The 19,336-nt window shown below is 42.5% G+C and overlaps 1 protein-coding gene across 1 annotated transcript in view; it reads right to left on the reverse strand.

Annotated features, from left to right (window-relative positions):
- sipa1l3 (signal-induced proliferation-associated 1 like 3) overlaps positions 1-19,336 on the reverse strand; it is a 41,061-nt gene that overhangs the window by 12,199 nt on the left and 9,526 nt on the right. Inside the window, exons 3-9 of the mRNA XM_063004422.1 lie at positions 17,726-17,914; positions 16,120-16,294; positions 15,075-15,178; positions 13,102-13,259; positions 9,595-10,180; positions 8,442-8,716; positions 53-295 (exon numbers count right to left, since the gene is read on the reverse strand). Coding sequence (XP_062860492.1) covers positions 53-295; positions 8,442-8,716; positions 9,595-10,180; positions 13,102-13,259; positions 15,075-15,178; positions 16,120-16,294; positions 17,726-17,914 — 1,730 coding nt within the window. The remainder of the gene's footprint in view (positions 1-52; positions 296-8,441; positions 8,717-9,594; positions 10,181-13,101; positions 13,260-15,074; positions 15,179-16,119; positions 16,295-17,725; positions 17,915-19,336) is intronic.

A 19,336-nucleotide genomic window follows, 5' to 3' on the forward strand; every position in this document is an offset into this window, starting at 1 on the left:
TCTGTCTCTGCAGCACACGGAGACCACTCACATCACTGTGATCATGTCTGACCTTTTAGTAGGAACGTGTTGAGGCTCCCTGTATGGAACAGGCGTCAATCCCTTGTATGTACGACCAGGGCCTGACTGAGGAACCACAGGGGTCCAGCGCTGTCCTAAAGGTCCACTGTGTGCTATAGGAGGACTGTCCCAACGCCACGCTGGAGCTCGCTGGCTGGGGTAGTAACCTGCTGTTAACGGTTCTGCATCACCCTTCTGCTCCTGAGTCTTCATCTCGTGCTCCTCAGTGCAGCCCCTACATACATCAAGCAATGAAAAAACAAAGACATCAATGACTGGAGCATGCAGAGAATTTGGATGAATGAGTTCCCCATCAGCACCCTGTTTAAGGGCAGAATAGGCTGAGCTCATTTCATCCAGGCATCTTGTACAACCCCAATTCCAATGAAGTTGGGACGTTGTGTAAAACTTGAATAAAAACAGAATACGATGATTTGCAAATCCTTTTCAACCCATATTCAATTGAATACACTAGAAAGACAAGATATTTAATGTTCAAACGGATCAACTTTATTGTGTTTTGCAAATATTCACTCATTTTTAATTTGATGCCTGCAACACGTTCCAAAGAAGTTGGGACAGGGGCATGTTTACCACTGTGTTACATCACCTTTCCTTTCAACAACACTCAATAAGCGTTTGGGAACTGAGGACACTAATTGTTGAAGCTTTGTAGGTGGAATTTTTTCCCATTCTTGCTTGATGTACAACTTTAGTTGCTCAACAGTCCGGGGTCTCCGTTGTCATATTTTGCGCTTCATAATGCGCCACACATTTTCAATGGGAGACAGGTCTGGACTGCAGGCAGGCCAGTCTAGTACCCGCACTCTTTTACTACGATCCACGCTGTTGTAACACGTGCAGAAGGTGGCTTGGCATTGTCTTGCTGAAATAAGCAGGGACGTCCCTGAAAAAGACGTTGCTTGGATGGCAGCATATGTTGCTCCAAAACCTGTATGTACCTTTCAGCATTAATGGTGCCTTCACAGATGTGCAAGTTACCCATGCCATGGGCACTAACACACCCCCATACCATCAGAGATGCTGGCTTTTGAACTTAGCGCTGATAACAATACGGACAGTCCTTTTCCTCTTTGGCCCGGAGGACACGACGTCCATGATTTCCAAAAACAATTTGAAATGTGGACTCGTCAGACCACAGGAGATGAGTTTGGGCCCAGAGAAGCCGGCGGCGTTTCTGGGTGTTGTTGATATATGGCTTTCGCTTTGCATGGTAGAGTTTTAACTTGCACTTGTAGATGGAGCGACGAACTGTGTTCACTGACAATGGTTTTCTGAAGTGTTCCTGAGCCCATGTGGTAATATCTGCTACAGAATGATGTCGGTTTTTAATTCAGTGCCGCCTGAGGGATCGAAGGTCACGGCATTCAATGTTGGTTTTCAGCCTTCCCGCTTACTTGCACAGATTTCTCCAGATTCTCTGAATCTTTTGATGATATTATGGACCGTAGATGATAAAATCCCTAAATTCCTTGCAATTGCATGTTGAGAAACGTTGTTCTTAAACTGTTTGACTATTTGCTCACGCAGTTGTTCACAAAGTGGTGAACCTTGCTTGTGAACGACTGATCCTTTCGGGGATGCTCCCTTTATACCCAATCATGACTTTTACCTGTTTCCAATTAACCTGTTCACCTGTGGAATGTTCCAAACAGGTGTTTTTTGAGCATTCCTCAACTTTCCCAGTCTTTTGTTGCCCCTGTCCCAACTTCTTTGGAACGTGTTGCAGGCATCAAATTCAAAATGAGTGAATATTTGCAAAAAACAATTAAGTTTATCCGTTTGAACATTAAATATCTTGTCTTTGTAGTGTATTCAATTGAATATGGGTTGAAAAGGATTTGCAAATCATCGTATTCTGTTGGAATTCATTGGAATTGGGGTTGTAGATTGTGTTCTGATGAGTAGAAGAAATGTGAGTCCTCTTGGCCTTACAGTGTAGATGCTTGCACAATCAGCACCATGCAAACAGGGGTCAATTATGGTTCAACTGCTCTTAGCAGATAATGTTGAGCAATAAAATCTAATTCTTAAGCCCTAGAAAAAAAGTCTGACACTAAACATGCTAGTGCCCTACATGATCACATATACAGATTCTGTAAACATCAAGTGATTATGGAGGGTAAAATTAGGTTCTACTATCACTATCAATTTTATTTGACATTATGTATGTTGACGAATCAAATACGGAGGATGTTTTATCACATCTCTGGTTCTCAGTTTGGTAGAGCATCAAAATTTTGCTGATCTTGAACCAAATACTGAAGTTGTCGAAGGTGCCAATGTCTTTCATCACCATGACAACAACTTGAACAACAAGTAGCTGCCCTTCAGGGCATTGTACAAATATGACAGGTAAAAAAAACCTAAACATTGCAGAAGCGGTTCGAAAACTAGTCCTGCAAGCTTAAAGATGAATAATAACTGAAAAGATGTTTTAACAGGTTTATCAATAATAGATTTGGATAATATTACTTGTGGGTGCCCACCAGCACTGAGATCCAGATCTGGATCTCAACAGCTGGGCCGACGGGCGTCTACACAGACATGATTGACTATGGCTGAGGGTGGCTGAAGCCCTGTGATGGATTGGCACCATGTCTTATGTATTCCTGCCTTGATGTCGGAGTTTTTCGGTGGAAACAAACCCACCGTGACCCTGTCTAGGAAGCAGTTGATAAAAATGAAATTAAAATAATCATTACTTAAACAATGATAACTGTCATGTCATGTTACTACGCAGTGATCACTATGTGATGGTTGGCTGAACAGATGGGTCAACCTTCTCCAGTGCTCTCGGTCTAGTGTCGCCTGTAGCAGACTCGCCCCTGATCATGCAATCCAGGTCATGATGTTGTCAATCTAGCTTATTCTTGGTCTTCTTTGTCTTCCACAAGTTCTGTCATAACGCTGCCTTCAGTGGTGTCATATGGGTGCCTCATTACATGCCAAAAGTAACGGAACTTGCAGGACTTAATGTGGTACAGTGGCTCCTTTTCTGTTCTGGCAATCTCATAAATTATGCCTAGTTCACACTACACGATTTTTGTCCTGATTTTCGCTCGCTGACTTGTCGACACTAGATTTGCCGGCTCTGGAGCAACTCCGTGTTCACTCGGCGATCAAAACTCGGCTCTCAATTGCTGTGTGTGAACTACTCAACAGCTCGATCTGAGCGATTGAAGCATGTCAAATATCTGGATATGAGTCGCCCAACTGGCAATGAGTGCTATGTCAAACAGCCAATGAGAAAGCAAGATACGGTGCGAGGGGAAACGCAGGGGAGGAGTTGTAAAAAGGTGGGGCAGGGGCATAATATAGTTTATATCAGAATACATCGGCACATACACAAGTTTTACAGTATTTCTCTACAAAACATAACACCAGCATTGTATTGCAAAAAATATTTATTAACCTCCAACTCACTATAGAACAATCCATACTGTTCATGTAGCCAAATCCACTCAGATTCATTTATTATTTCTCCTTGATTTTATGCTGCACATCAGCGCACAAAATTTGATCGATCGCTACTTGTTGACGTGCATTTTTGGACGTGGTATCATTAAACCTCTCGTCACTTCTCGCTTTTGTTTTCATGACAAAACGTACTTTTGGAGACCAGAGAAGCTCGTCTGCGATTCCAGTTGGTGATAGATGGTGTAGTGTGAAACCCCCTATCACCGATCAGTCGTGTAGTGTGAAAGCCACACCGACCTGAAAGACTCCCGATTACAAGAGATCCAGTCATGTAGTGTGAACTGTACAGCGACCTGACGACTTGGAAAGTTGTGTAGTGTGAACTTGGCATTACTTAGTGGTCATCATCTTCCTCCATGAGATTTTCAGCTAACATTAACAAGTGGAAAGATTTCTATTGCAATAAAAAACACTGTGTGTTTATACTCCATAGTATAGTAGAATAATATTCGCCCAACCGTTTGTCAGCAAGATTCCAATTCTGCCCGGCAACAAGACTTTTTTTAGATTTTACTGCTGCTGATTGGCTGATGTGAAAGTTTAACTGAATCATTATTGGCACAGGATGCAGGAAAGCCTGCTTCTTCTGGGAAGCATACAAGACAGACCAGACTGTCTAACCCATCTTCTTTCTGGGTTTAAAAAAAATGCGCACTATAGGGTAACACTGGTTTTGTTTCCAACTGCAGTAAAATTGAGACATTGTCATGTACCATACAAGTGTATGCAAAGCTTTGACTTCAACTGTATATCGTTATTATCTGTATAACAATAATAAACCAACGTGTTTATACTTGGTATACTAAAGTGGTGTAAAACAAATAAAATATTTTCTAATCTAAAAATACTAATCTAAAAGTTTCATAACAAAACCAGATCACAATTCAAAACCACAAGGAATCAGAAAAAGCCTGGGCACCCACTTGCAAAATTCCAGCCATCAATTAATAACCACATCTGAGTCAGACAGACCAGCAAAAAATGTTTATCTGCCATTTATCTAGAAGCTCTTCATTCCTTCACTCACTTCTAAACCCTCTAGCTATCTGTCCATTTATTTATCAGTCCAACCATCAGCATTTACTGTGACAGACTCTTCTCATCCTTTGTCGCTGTTTCTGCTACCACTCATCCCTGCCATGCTGTCTGGAAGCGTAGCACTAACCTCTTTGTTTACAGCAGGCTTTATTGCAGCTCCGAGGATATTCCATTACGCTGGGAATCCTGACAAACCCCAACATCCAAACACACACACGTATACAAACACACACAAGGCTTCCAGCGTCTGTTGTTCCTCCTTTCTGCTTCTACACTCTGAGCTTCTGCTACAGAATGAAATTACTCTCACTCAGAGATGGAGACATGGTGGGAGGGATGTGGAGAGAAGGGGTGGGCTCAGGTTAACACCCACCTACTTCTGTTTCGCGCTAAGGAGGTGTTTCGACATGTTTAGTCTCTTCCTTCAGCAGCGTTAAAGACACCAAACAACACCTTCACAAAACACACGCTGTAGCCTGCTTTTGTAATGACTGGTTTATTTGTTCCAACCTTTTTTCCTGTTGGCTTATTCTCAGCAATCTGGTTTCTGCACCCTTTCAAAAAAGAGTACCAGAAAAATGGGAGAGTAAACAAAGTGTCTGAGAATTATTGGAAGAGAGGGATAAACAACAGTTACAATAAGACATGCATGACTGAAACACACTGACATGTAAAAGAGAAAGTAAAACCAGATCAGATGATTTTGAGATAATCAGATAATCCACAGGAGTTCCAGCAAATTGAACAACATGACAAACCGAATAAATCAGGATTTCTATAAAAACTTTCTATGAAAAGAGCGTATTGAATATATATAACCGGAGACAGGAAGAGGCAGCTTGTTCAGTTCCATAAAAAAACTACCACAAAAGCCCCATATGGCTCCTGAGTGCAGTATCAACCCCATGCTGGAGTAATTAGGGGCTTCAGGAGCCCCTTTAGAAATGCACAGGCATGATTAGGAGCCTTAAAAGCTGCTACACGCAACAGCACATCCGCACTCGAGATCTGAACATTTACTCACTGAATGAGCGCATGTGCTTCCTTTAGAATTTTTATTTGCATAACAAATTATTTCATATGTGAGACTACAGTGAGAAAAAGCTGATACTGGGACAAGAAACTGACTAAAACCAGAGGAACCCAGCACTGGGAGGTAGTTAGAGAATAAACATGGTAGATTATTAGGGCATTAAACAGATGCTTTTAGCCAAAACGAATTATAATTGTAATCAAATACAATGCAAGCTATTAAGGGTTAGGGCCTTGCTCAGCGGCAAACCAGTGGCAACCTGTCGGTGGTGGGGCTTAAACCACTGACTTTCTAGAAATAGTTCAGTACCTTAAATACTGAGCTACTGCGCTATAGGTGCACCATTTCGGCAGATAATGTGAAAGTGAGTTGATTCATGGAGTGGATGGAACAATAACCTCTGCCAGCTCCCTGAGCTAAATATCTATTGAATACATGGTCCTGGGTGCTCAAGTGGCACAGCATGCTGGCACACTAGAGCTGACATTTTAAGTTCAAACAATGATTGGCTCATTTGTTGGGTGGGACTGCCAGACGGGATTCCTCATAACTGCTGCAACTATGACCTCTGCTGGTTGATCAAAGGCACCTGCACAGTAACATGGGGGGTAAAGGGGAGTGTGACGCTCTGTACATAATATGGATCCCCATATGAACTTGAAGCAGCCAGCTCTGGTTGTAGCTCTCCTAAGATTGGGAGTGCACCGAAATATGAATATAAATGGATACGACTAGACAGGGAGAAAATTGGGGGGAAAAATACATGGTCCTTGTATGTCACATAATCAACGCTTTCCATCAGAAAGCCATTGATCTTACCCAAAGGCAGAAAGAGGCATTTAAATAACAGGACGGCTGGCCCTCTCTTAAGATTCAGAAATCAATAAACACAGTGTGCAAAAAAATAAAAAATAAAAAAATAAAAAAATAAATAAAAACCTCCGTTGATGCCATATAGGGGTTTTGCTTTGCATTTTAGGCCAGATGATGAGCAATTCTATTTAATCTTTTGGTATTTAAGATCTTTAGACAATAATTTCCAGTTCTTCATGACACTGGACGATGGGAACTGCAAGCTGTGAAAGCTGGAGCTTTTATCAATATGCTATAAAACTGCCATCAGACTTCCTAAAAGCAGTTCTTGACCTTCCTGAAAAGTCCTAAGAAGTCATTTAAACCTTTCTCTAGCACAAGATGATTGTGAACATCTATGCACTAATTTGTAGTTTGTTTCCTCTCCCATCTTTTCACACCATGGTCTTCACTTCCTATTCGTTCTCACACTCCCACTCACTGCTACCCCGAGAACTGAAGTGTCTGCCTACAGTCTCCAGATCTGGACTGTGTGCTAGTTATGTAAAGAGAAAACTGAAAACTCCATCAATTTATTACCTTCTGATATCTGATTTTAATTGCAATGATAATACGATGTTCACTTATCAACATGTCAGATGTGAAAAAAACTGATCGAGAAACAAAACCACTGAGCAGGACTAAAGATTTGCAGTTAGTGCAAAAAGCTCTGCACAGAAATGAGCTAAAGCAGCAGCCATGACTGCCAAAAAAGTCCAGTATCGATCAGCACCAAAAAGTGAACGCGTTTCAGAGGGCGTACAAAAGTAAAAAAGAAAAAAAGTCGATGTGAACAAAATTGGACCTGAATTCTGCTAATGCTCAAAAGATGGGCAATAATTCTGCTGGTTGTTGCACTTTGAGCTTAATGAGTTTAAGGACCTCAAGTTTAGCACTCAGCACACTTCTCTGTGCACGTATTACAAGGCCTAATAAGCAGATTTGTCTTGTATACAGCAGGAATGCTGTATGGATTTAAATGTGCACCACCATGCTGAGAAGAGGGGAGGGGGGGTTGATATGTAGCAACTAACAGTCTAAGCAATTGAAGGTTAAGGGCCTTGCTCAAGGACCCAACAGTGGCAACCTGGCAGTGGTGGGGTTTGAACCAGCGACCTTCTACTGACTAGTCCAGTACCTTAACCACTAGGCTACAAATGCCCTGAAATAATTCTTATATTTACATTTCAGGCATTTAACAGACGCTTTTATCCAATGTGACTAACAGTTGTGACAGTTAACAATCTAAGCAATTGAGGGTTAAGGGCCTTGCTCAAGGGCCCAACAGTGACAACCTGGCAGTGGTGGGGTTTGAACCGGCAACCTTTTGATTACTGGACCAGTACCTTAACCATTAGGCTACAAAAGCTCAATATGTAATACAGTAAGAAGAGAAAGAAAGAAGGGTCTGAATAACACAGATACTTTGGCACTAATCAGGCTACAGTAAGGAAAAATAATCGGCTGTTAACTATGAGCTGTACTATTGCTTAATTTGTCACACAAAATAATTTCAAAGAATAGTTTAGGGATGCTAGGGTGGCACAGCGGACTATTCCACTGCAGAAGGTAATCTCAGCAGAGCCACTGACCCGACTAGGCATCCACACAAACACAATTCGATAAAGGGAAGGTCGAACAGGGTCTCTTCTGCTGCCGCTGAGAAATGCGATCTCAAGAACTGGTACGGGCGCCTGTGCGAGGGGGTGGGGGGAGTCACACTGAGCTTAGTGTAGCTCTCTGTACACGATACGGCTCTGTGTGGGAACCCAGCACTGGCAGATGATAAGAAGTGGCAGATTGGACCTGTGTCAGAGGGGACATGTGGTGACTAAGCCACCCTTGACCAGATCTTCACGTATTCTAATGCTCCAACATCCAGCATGACTCACTAAGGTGCTGCGATCCTATAAATATTTCATTAATATTTATTATAAAGGTGTGTTATAAGGCTCACCTGCGAGGCCCTCCTTCATCAAAGGGTGGGATTATGACCACTTTTACAGTGACCGAAGTGCGCAGCAAGTCAATCATCTGGTCGTGGGAGAGCGTCACGGCGGCGACCTTGCAGATCTCCACTAATCGGCTACCCTGACGAAGCCCCGCCTGCCAGGCAAATCCATACTCCTCCACCTCTGAGACAGTGCCATCCAAACGTACATGAAAACCCAGTTGACCCAGACCGTTCCTTCTTAGCGTCATGTCCACTGTCTCACAGCCCATCGTCAGCGCCTAAAGACCAAGAAAAGAGGGTGAAAAGAGTGGCGAATTAATGTAAGCTGTAAATTTGCCTGTTTTTGGTTAGACAACTTATTTGGTTGAATAACATATTAGAGCTAGATAATATGGCCAGTGTGTTATATATTATTTCGAGGGTTCCACAGTTTCCAAAGTTTCCACACTTTTTGTAACTCTATTTATTAAGAATTTCAAAAACAAATTACATCATTTTACTAGTCACCTTTCAAAGCATTTTTCTCAGTGCTGTACCAACTTTTAAATGCCATTAGCAAAAAATGTTTTTGGTTGAGCGAGTAGCCAGTGATGCATGGCTGCTTTCACATCATCACATGAAAATCTTCTTCCCCTTAAAGCTTCTTTGAGCGTCCAAAAAAGGTGGAAATCAGATGGCGCTAAATCCAGACTATAAGTGTCTCTCTCAGTCTCTTAGACACGACCAAACTCCTCCCACCTTCACCGTTTCCTACTAAAATATAAAAGTGTGGACATTTTTGAAGACTTCTTGTATATATTTGCATAGGTGCTCAGGTGGTTAGGATGCCTGTGTAGTGGCCTGCTTGATGTCTACACAGACATAATTGGCTATTGGGGTTAGCCAAGGGTTAAGGTTTGGCCAAATAGCCTAGCCATTGGGAGGTGCACTTAGCAGTGTGCTCTCAGAGCCGGTCCCAAGCCTGGATAAAAATAGGAGGGTTGATCATGAAGGGTATTTGGTGTAAAATCTGTGTTAAGACTGGTTACTGAACCACTGTAGCAACACCTAAATACATATACCTTTACTTTGTAGATGAAAAACTGCAACTACAGATCAAATCACCATACAAAACCATATAAAACACAGGAAAATGTCATTTTATTATTAGTTATACCTTTAGTCTTTGCAGCACCTCTCTGATGTCCTGGGCTCCGCCCTCAGGCACGCGCAGTGCCACGTGGTCCCCTCGTCCATAGTAGATCTTTATACTCAGTCTTTCAGGTGCCCAGCCGATCACGTCCGTGCAAAAGCAGTTAAACACCACTTCCTTGGTGGAGCACTCGGCCAAAACGATGTACTCGCTGGAGATGGCAAGGACGCAGGGCAGCTCGGCCCCTCCTCCACTGAAATCCTGAACGACTACTCGCCATGCAACCGCTCCTGCAGCACCTAGCTCTGCCCCTGAGCGCGCCCGTACCCTCTCACGCCTTTTAGAGGCTAGAGAGATGAGGTTGTTGAGCTTGCCAGCTGTATCGAGCGGTGTGGTGCTGGCACAGTTCTCAGCCAGGTCACGCAAGTAACCCTGACGTGTGCGAGCTGCCATAGTGTGGAACTTCTCTGACTTGTGTGCTGCGTTCTCGGCATTGATGATCTTGGCTAACAGGAAGGAGCGGAAGGCGGCAGGGTCACGGAACATCATGCCACTGGGGGGCAGGGGTGGGCCGAACGGGGGTACGTCCTTCATGCGTGTGACAGCAACACTATAGAAAGAAAGAGCAGGTTAAAGTTAGTTAAGATTGTTCAATTCTTTTTCATTCCCTGATTGTAACATTCTCCTCCACTGCACCCTCACTCTTACTGCGGAGAGCCGCAGACCATCATGTGCCACTCTGACAAGCATTCATTCTCCTCCACTGCACCCTCACTCTTACTGCGGAGAGCCGCAGACCATCATGTGCCACTCTGACAAGCATTCAGTCACTGGCTGCTTCTTTCTTGAGCAGTCAGCAAGGCACCCACACACAATTATATCTATACATCTATATCTAGAGGTTCACATCTATTTTTGGAAGGTGTGAGATATTTTTTGGGAGATGGTTGTTGTTAGGTAAACTATGAAAGTGTGGGTGAGAGTGCAGCAGTCTAATGCACTAGCTCAATATTGCAGAAAGCTTTTTTTTTTTTTTTTTATATATATGTATGCATTTTCTCTCAAGCTAGAGAGCGCCCAGCCGACCGGTAGCAGAGTTGATATATATATATATATATATATATATATACACAGTGTATCACAAAAGTGAGTACACCCCTCACATTTCTGTAAATATTTCATTATATCTTTTCATGGGACAACACTTTAGACATGAAACTTGGATATAACTTAGAGTAGTCAGTGTACAGCTTGTATAGCAGTGTAGATTTACTGTCTTCTGAAAATAACTCAACACACAGCCATTAATGTCTAAATAGCTGGCAACATAAGTGAGTACACCCCACAGTGAACATGTCCAAATTGTGCCCAAATGTGTCGTTGTCCCTCCCTGGTGTCATGTGTCAAGGTCCCAGGTGTAAATGGGGAGCAGGGCTGTTAAATTTGGTGTTTTGGGTACAATTCTCTCATACTGGCCACTGGATATTCAACATGGCACCTCATGGCAAAGAACTCTCTGAGGATGTGAGAAATAGAATTGTTGCTCTCCACAAAGATGGCCTGGGCTATAAGAAGATTGCTAACACCCTGAAACTGAGCTACAGCATGGTGGCCAAGGTCATACAGCGGTTTTCCAGGACAGGTTCCACTCGGAACAGGCTTCGCCAGGGTCGACCAAAGAAGTTGAGTCCACGTGTTCGGCGTCATATCCAGAGGTTGGCTTTAAAAAATAGACACATGAGTGCTGCCAGCATTGCTGCAGAGGTTGAAGACGTGGGAGGTCAGCCTGTCAGTGCTCAGACCATACGCCGCACACTGCATCAACTCGGTCTGCATGGTCGTCATCCCAGAAGGAAGCTGATGCACAAGAAAGCCCGCAAACAGTTTGCTGAAGACAAGCAGTCCAAGAACATGGATTACTGGAATGCCCTGTGGTCTGACGAGACCAAGATAAACTTGTTTGGCTCAGATGGTGTCCAGCATGTGTGGCGGCGCCCTGGTGAGAAGTACCAAGACAACTGTATCTTGCCTACAGTCAAGCATGGTGGTGGTAGCATCATGGTCTTGGGCTGCATGAGTGTTGCTGGCACTGGGGAGCTGCAGTTCATTGAGGGAAACATGAATTCCAACATGTACTGTGACATTCTGAAACAGAGCATGATCTCCTCCCTTCGAAAACTGGCAGTTTTCCAACAGGATAACGACCCCAAACACAACCTCCAAGATGACAACCGCCTTGCTGAGGAAGCTGAAGGTAAAAGTGATGGACTAAACCCAATTGAGCACCTGTGGCGCATCCTCAAGTGGAAGGTGGAGGAGTTCAAGGTGTCTAACATCCACCAGCTCCGTGATGTCATCATGGAGGGGTGGAAGAGGATTCCAGTAGCAACCTGTGCAGCTCTGGTGAATTCCATGCCCAGGAGTGTTAAGCCAGTGCTGGATAATAATGGTGGTCACACAAAATATTGACACTTTGGGCACAATTTGGACATGTTCACTGTGGGGTGTACTCACTTATGTTGCCAGCTATTTAGACATTAATGGCTGTGTGTTGAGTTATTTTCAGAAGACAGTAAATCTACACTGCTATACAAGCTGTACACTGACTACTCTAAGTTATATCCAAGTTTCATGTCTATAGTGTTGTCCCATGAAAAGATATAATGAAATATTTGCAGAAATGTGAGGGGTGTACTCACTTTTGTGATACACTGTATATATATATATATATATATACATATATACCATTAATCAGCCAGCAGAGGTCATAATTGCACCAGTTATGAGGAACCCTGGTCTGGCTTTCCCAGACCTGAACAACAGCCAATCGTTGTTCATGTGGCTGCCCAGCCGTATGGCAGAGCTGAGATTTGATACAATGTATTCGAAATGCCAGCTGTGGTGTGCTAGCGTATTTTACTGCTGCACAACCTGAGCGGCAGAAGCACATTTTTGCTTTGCTTGAATTGCATGACTTGTGTTGTTGAGTCTGGACACACCATGTACGTAAAGGTATAGAGTTTTTAAAAGAATACAACAGTGTAACAAGATAGGTCTACAATAAAAAGGCGGTGAATGAAAAAAATTGCCAGTCATTGCCCTATAATCTGGCAACCCTTCTGACAAAGCAAAATAACCAGTAAAAACCATAGCCAGAAATGCCCCTAGCATCCAGAGAAGACCAATTTGGGTGATGGAAAAAATAACTACCAATGTGTCATTGGCAGAGACTTTGTAGGCACATAACTACACCTCGTGTAAAACAAGCTTCTGCTGCAAAACTAAAAATCCACTGATTTCATTTTATGTAACTTTAAATTTAAGAAAGTGTGCAAGTCAATGCCTTAAAACACTGGCATTTAATTTTAGACAAATTCAGACTTTTAGGGACCTCCACACATCCTGTAGTATTGATGTTTAACATGCTGTAAAAAAGCATCGGTATGTTAACATGTATCCACGGCAACTGCTGCAGAGACAGGGTTGCTACGGTAACCAGCAGCAGCACTGTAGCAGAAGGGAAAAGTGTACCTGTAGCAGGTGTTCTCCGAGCCAGGGTTGTGCACCCGCACAATCACAAACACATGCTGGAAATGAGAACGGATGTTCTGCGGAGTGAAGGGCAGAGCACCCGTCTCCTGGAAGATGATGGTCACAATATCATTCCCTATATGCCTCTTCCTCAGGAGCTACAGATAGAGAGATGATGAGAAATAGACAAAAGGCAGACAGAGAAAGAGGAGGAGGAAGAGAGAGAGAGAGAGGGAGTGAGAAAGAGAGAGATGGGTGAGAAAACATAACAAACATCCATGACAATGATGCAACTTGGATACAATCTTAAAATATATGCAGGGATAAAGGAAACGGGGAGAAATAATAACAATTAAAGCAAGAATAAAAAAACATCAGATTGACATTAAGGCAGGTTAAAGTAGATTAACGCAGTTTAAGCCATGTAAATAAGATAAAAGGAGATTAAAGCAGGTTAAAGGAGATTAAAGCGGGTTGAAGCAGGTTAAAGGAGATTAAAGCAAGCTGAAACAGGTTAAAGCTGGTTGAAGTAAGTTAAAAAACATTAAAGCAGATTAAAGGATAATAAATTACGTTAAACACAGCTAAAGGAGTTAAAGAAGGTTGAAACATAAAAAAAAATTAAAGCAGTTAAAAATAAGGTTAAATTTTAACAGGTTGAAGCAGGTTAAAATACATTAAAGCACGTTGAAAAGGTTAAAGCAGATTAAAGCAGGTTAAAGAAGATTAAAGCGTGTTGAAGCAGGTTAAAATACATAAAAACACGCTGAAAAGGTTAAAGCAGGTTCAAGCAGGTTCAAGAAGATTAAAGCGGGTTGAAGCAGGTTAAAGAAGATTAAGGGGGTTTAAGCAGGTTAAAGAAGGTTAAAGAAGATTAAAGGGGGTTGAAGCAGGTTAAAGAAGATAAAAGCAGGTTGAAGCAGGTTAAAGAAGATTGAAGCAGGTTAAAGAAGATTAAAGCAGGTTGAAGCAGGTTAAAGAAGATAAAAGCAGGTTGAAGCAGGTTAAAGAAGATTAAAGCGAGTTGAAGCAGGTTAAAGCAGATTAAAGCAGGTTAAAATACATTAAAACACGCTGAATAGGTTAAAGCAGGTTGAAGCAGGTTAAAGAAGATTAAAGCAGGTTGAAGCAGGTTAAAGAAGGTTAAAGCGGAAGTATACAGAATAAATAAGCTGAGTGCAGCAGCTTGTGTGTTTAATGTGTTTGATGAAAGTAACGGTGCCTAAAGCGGTGCACCGACAGAACAACCCACAGCATCCCTTACTGCCTAAATCTTTTTCTCTCTGTCCCATGTGACTGAGGGTGAACAACAGTCAGAGCTACAGTACATGTAATAAGCAGTTGAACACTGCCCTCTGCAGACAAACACACATCCACAGATCAATAGAAAGATATAAAATCAGGTTTCTTTTCCTTCCAGCCCTAAAGCTTGCAGTGAGTTAATCTGCATGGGAATTATTAATCAGATTTCATCTACACTGTACAACCAACCCAGACAATTCATAAGCTGTTTCGTATTTAGCCATGTCAGTATAAAATAAACAACTGACAGACTAACTGATAATGAAATTACTGTATAATCATTTTTTTGAATTAGTTAATGCAGCTCTACATAATAATGATTGATAGTAAACAGTAAGACAAGCAGTGAGCCACACCTTTCCTTAATCCACACAGGGTGGACAGCATATCCGGCAGCGTAAATAGCAAGCAGCAAGAAGGTATGAAGAACAATGAGCCTTTACAAACAAGCTGACGCACACTGAAAACGAAAGCAGACTGACAGAAACTCGAGCTGTCTGGATGAAGGAATGCAGCTTAGCACATCAGAAGATGTGAGACGTTTTAATGACGTTAAACTGTGACTGAGAGGAGATTCCTACTACACACGCTGTGGTACAACAGAGGGGAGTGTGTGTGTGTGTGTGCATGCCCTACTTTCAATGTAATTCTGTTTGTTGGGGGTTTCTTACCTGCTGAGGGTTGTTGGGCATGTAGGGAAGCATGGTGGACACATGAAACATGATCTCATAGCCCTGATAAGTGGTGTACAGGGAGTGTGTACCAGTTGAATCCGCTGTTCAAACACACACACACAAATAAAACACACAATTTAGCACAAATTAGACACATCAGTTATGTTTTTTTTTTTTTTGCATTTTCCACTAATTTTCTTCCCAATCTAGTCATATCCAATTACCCGATTTTGCTTCCTCTCTACTAATGCTGACCTCCACTCGCATAGGTGCTCAGCCTACCAGTAGTAGCAATGGTAGACCCCCCCAGGGTCTGTCCTTCTGCTGCTGCCATATCTCCAGGACTGATCCGGGCACCTGCGTGAGTGGTGGTGGTGTCAATCTCCTTGATCAGACTGAGGGTTGTGCATGCAACAGTGGATTCATTATCATAAACTGGAAATGACTAGATTTGGAAATAAAGGTGAAAAAAAAAATACAGGTGTTGGGGTGGTGCAGTGGTAAAACACACTAGCCCACTACTGCTGAGATCAGGGTTCAAATCTCAGTGGTGCTACTGGCTGGTCAGGCATCTACACAGACATAATGGCTATGTCTGGAAAGGATGGCTAAACAGTGTAGCCACTGGGTGGTGCACTTGTCAGTCAGTGCAGGTCCCAAGCCCAGATATTAAAGGAGGGTTGTGTCAGGAAGGGCATGCGACATAAAAACTGCACCAAGTCAGGTATGTGAACCACAATAATCAGCTGTAGTCATCCAACAGTAATATTACCCTTGTCAAAATAGTTATTTCCCCTAAATTAATAGGAATAAGAGGAATGTATGTATTTCATTTTAAGTCCGGAGGTATAAACATGGTGTGGTATTATCTCTATTTACCATCCTACACTCTAAAGCAAGAATGCATTTTTCTCATCTGCACTAGCCATCGTGTGGGTGCATGTGCTACATAGCATCTCACAATGTTGAATATTTAGTCATCAATCATAATTCAGAGTGTCTGTTATTCCTGTGTGTGTGCACATGTGTGTGAGAGACTCACTCTTAGTGTCGAGCTGTGCTGCATATTTGTTAAAGCCCTTAAGACACACAGTCTCTCCCAGCAGCTGAAGGAAGGCGGTGAAGGCTGGGGTCGCCTCCTCGTTGTTGTACATCTCCTCCTCGGTGCTCTGGTCGGCACGACACAGCAGGATGCCCACCTTGTGCTTCTGACTCAACTACAGATCACAAACACTGAGGGAATTAGAAAAAGCACTCTAAAAAGAAATAAGAACAAAATCTGAATCTTTAGATGGTTGGGCAAAAGCTTGAGATTATTTGTGAAGGTTGAAAATGCGACTTGGAAAGGCAAAGTGAACTATACATTTTTTAAAAAGTGCTCAGCGTATCACAACATGACAATCTGATAAGCCACGTTTTATCTAACACTATACAGACACACACACTGTGTGTGTGTGTGTGTGTATAAACTGGCTGGTACATCAGATTAAATCAATTATTTTGTTGTTCTGACATGTGTTCATGTCCACTAATCCCCTTAGAGGACTGCTTTACCGTTATGTTCCATCCATGCTTTTCAAAATGAAGCTGCTTTGGGTCCAAACTAAGTGTACAATACCACCCCCACATTAAAAAAATACTAATTAAAATCCACAACCAGTACCAGGTTATAAAGTTATGACAATTATGCGCAACAACTCAGATGGGAATATTTATTAATAAAAATAATTCTATAATTTTACAGCTAGTTCAGCCGCTTTGGCTATCTCTTGGCTGTTATATTTTATATATTTTTAGATGTTCGCTTTTAGTGTTTTTTCTTCTAAAAAATGTCAAGTCTTTTCTTGGTGGTTTGCTTTAAAAAGTTCTTTCACGGTCGCTGCTGTATTGTTATACGTGGGGCATTTCAGAAGTACAGTGGAACCTCGATTTAATGGACTGAAAGGGAGGTGCACTGGTCTGTAAAATGTGATTGTCCGAAACGGCAAGGTTTTTTTTCCGGGGAGGCCGAAAATATAAGAAATCACAGCACTAAGGTCCACAAAAGTGCTAAACATGCACATATGAAATGAACAACTGAAATATATATGTAAATATGGGACTAAGAGTATCTATTATTGAGTCTACAGCACTGCTGGTGCATGACATGCAAAAATTAAGCATAAAACACAGAAAAAAAAACGAGAACAAAGTGAGCCTCCCGACAAAATAAAGCCCATCACTCGTGTAAACAGAGAGACGTGCGCTGGCTGGCGGACGATTACTTAACTACTGGTGTTGGTATGCTTCTCGTGGGAATTTTAAACTATCGGACCGGACATTTGGTTTTCCAGATTTTGTCCGTTAAATCCGAAATCTGTTAAATGGAGGTTTTATGGTTAGATTTTAGTGCTTCTCCTCTTTAATTAGGTGCATGTGTTTGAGTCTTGTTTGTCCAATCCTGCATCCTGTATTTCCATGACAGAAATTCCATTACAGGAAAATCATCTGATATACCTGGAGCAAGATTTCATTACAGACGATGTTGAATGCTGTTTACATGACCTACCAAATAATCAACAACCAGTCTGCTATTAAGTACCTAAAAAAAATAAACAGTGCCGTGTTGTGCTGAGGTGTGGTGTGGTGTGGTGTAATCCGTGACTCACGCCCTGCTCGTCCAGTTTGAGGATCTGCTCAGTGACTTTGGGGGTGTTGAGAGCCAGACGCAGACACGATACACTCAGCTCAGGCAGCACGAACTCCAGCACCTCTTTTAGAGGGAGACCCCGCACCGTCCCATGTTTTGCTGTAGAAGGTATGGCATCTTCCAGTACTGAGCCTCGTAACGTCACCATCTAGAGCACAGATAAAAGCTTTTTAGTTTAACACGCACACGCTCCTACATTTGCTCTCCGCCAGTGATGACCTGGAATTGAATCCAGTGTCGGAACGACTAAAGAGAACCAGAAAAGATAAAACAATAAAACACTGGATTCAATTCCAGGCTGGTATGTGAAGCTGAGAGCATTAGCCTTAGCTTCCACAGTGTGGCATTATTTGCCCACTCAAGTATCTGGAGAATACTGCAGCGCTCTTCACACATCATCTTCACAAATCTCCTGGCTATCACAGCTTTTTCAATCATTCAGCACTACTGTGCTTCAGTTTCCTGAATGGCTGGGCGACGTGGGGTGTGTAGAGGTCGTATGCAGGCCGCATGGTCAGTCACGGACAGAGTATTAAGCTAAAACCCTGCTGTGCATGTGATTTGTAATGAACATGTGTTTTCTACATTCAGACTACTGAATGTAACTGGAACATCAATTGAATTAATGTGTTTCCACCAGAACAGTTGCTAACAGGTGTAATAAATCGATCATATAAAGAAAGTGTGTGCTTCCAACTTCAGGATCGGTTTAGGGAAGGCCCTTTCTTGTTCCAGCATGACTGCGGCCCAATGCACTTAAAATCTTGTTTTAAATTATAGCTACAGTTTGCTGGTTTTTTGCATCCAAACAAAAACACACCTTTACAGCATTTAACAGACGTTTTTATCCATGTATGTATGTATACAATCCAAGCAATTGATGGTTAAGGGCCTTGCTTGAGGGCCCAACAAAAGTTACCTGGCAACCTTATGATTACTGGTCCAGTACTTCATCCGCTAAGCTACAACTGAGAGTGATGCATTAAATACATCAAATGTGCATTTATTTTTATTTTATAAATTTTTTTTGCATTTTACCCATTTTCTCCCAATTTTAGCACAGTCAATTCGTCTTTCGATGCTGGAGACTCGGGTCGTGTCCCGGTCGCTCCCTCTGATGCGTGCGCACTACACTGACCCCTTCTTATTCACGCATGAGGCCAGTATTCGTGCGCGGAGAGCCACTCGCACTAAACCTTTTGTACAAGTGCCTCGCCTACTAACCAAGGTCCTTACACAGTGTCAAAGACCCCACCCACATTAGTACGGCCTTTAACACTCCCGGCAGACTTTAAATGGCCAGTTTTGTCTGCTGCAATTATGCCCGCTACAGGGCACCCAGCCGACCGATAGCAGAGCTGAGATTCGAACTCGAGAGAGTTCAGTGCTAGTGAATTTTCCCGCTGCACCACCTGGATGCCTTTCATTTTTTTAACAACTGTTTTATCCTGGTCAGGGTTGTGGTGGGTCCCATGTTAGGCCCCTGAGCAAGGTTCTTAACCCTCAATTGCCAGCATTGTATTTAGTCACAACTGTCTGTGAAATGCCTCAAATGTAAATGTTTGTTTGT

Source organism: Trichomycterus rosablanca, chromosome 11 (genome assembly GCF_030014385.1).
Source record: "Trichomycterus rosablanca isolate fTriRos1 chromosome 11, fTriRos1.hap1, whole genome shotgun sequence".
Classification (NCBI taxonomy): Eukaryota; Metazoa; Chordata; class Actinopteri; order Siluriformes; family Trichomycteridae; genus Trichomycterus; species Trichomycterus rosablanca.